Source organism: Brachionichthys hirsutus, chromosome 9 (assembly GCF_040956055.1).
Source record: "Brachionichthys hirsutus isolate HB-005 chromosome 9, CSIRO-AGI_Bhir_v1, whole genome shotgun sequence".
NCBI classification, from domain to species: domain Eukaryota; kingdom Metazoa; phylum Chordata; class Actinopteri; order Lophiiformes; family Brachionichthyidae; genus Brachionichthys; species Brachionichthys hirsutus.
The window spans coordinates 11,235,797-11,236,627 of record NC_090905.1 but is presented as its reverse complement, the minus strand read 5'-3'; the positions used below and the strand labels follow the sequence as shown (position 1 = coordinate 11,236,627).

At 47.3% G+C, this 831-nt stretch overlaps 1 protein-coding gene across 1 annotated transcript in view; it reads left to right on the top strand.

Annotated features, from left to right (window-relative positions):
* LOC137899041 (ubiquitin-conjugating enzyme E2 R2-like) overlaps nt 1-831 on the top strand; it is a 4,626-nt gene continuing 3,795 nt past the window's right edge. The window contains exon 1 of the mRNA XM_068743048.1: nt 1-360. Coding sequence (XP_068599149.1) covers nt 178-360 — 183 coding nt within the window. The 5' untranslated portion in view covers nt 1-177. The remainder of the gene's footprint in view (nt 361-831) is intronic.

Below are 831 nucleotides of genomic sequence, written 5' to 3'. Positions count from 1 at the left end.
GAAGCCCACTTTCGCGATCTCGACCCCGTTTCAGAGTCAAGCGAGCTTGAAAAGTAACGTTTAGGCGTTCTTATGCGGGGAAAGCGTCGTCTCTCTCCCGGTCGCTGCTGTTTCCTGCCCAGCTAGCCGCGTCCTCCGCAGTTACAGCTGCTCGCTTGATCCGAGTCGTTGTGGAATATGGCTCAACATGGACACAATGTTGCCAGTTCCCAAAAAGCGCTGATGCTGGAGATGAAGAGTCTTCAAGACGAGCCGGTGGAAGGCTTCAAAATAACTTTAGTGGACCAGTCGGACATGTACAACTGGGAAGTCGCGATATTCGGACCCCCGAACACGCACTACGAGGGCGGTTATTTTAAGGTGAGTAGCTAACGTTAGCTTGCGGTGGGTCTATTGTTCTTTAGCTGTAATGTATGGGTTTTACTAGCATGTCGTGTTAGCATGTAATGTAACATTCCTTAGCAATAGCTGGATGACAGATCAAAAGCAGATTCCTGTTCTGCTTAATGTCTTTGTTCGGGGCTCCGCGTCAGAAATAAATGTTGCGTTTTAGCGTCGTCAGCTGCAACCGACGAAACTTTTCCCGTTTCCCTCCCATGGCTCGTTTTGTTTTTGTTCGTATTTCCGCTAAATGAAATTTAAACCAATCATTTCCTGAACGTGTAACTAGTAAAAACAACCTTAGGATAAACAGGCTTCGTTGTTGTATTCAAATTAAAACACGCAAGACGAATCCACGACGTGTCCGTCGCCTCGCTTCTGAAACGTTACGCTAGTTTTGTTCCAGCTCTTATGGCATCTTTTCCAGACACTCCGTGACCTTTGACCTCG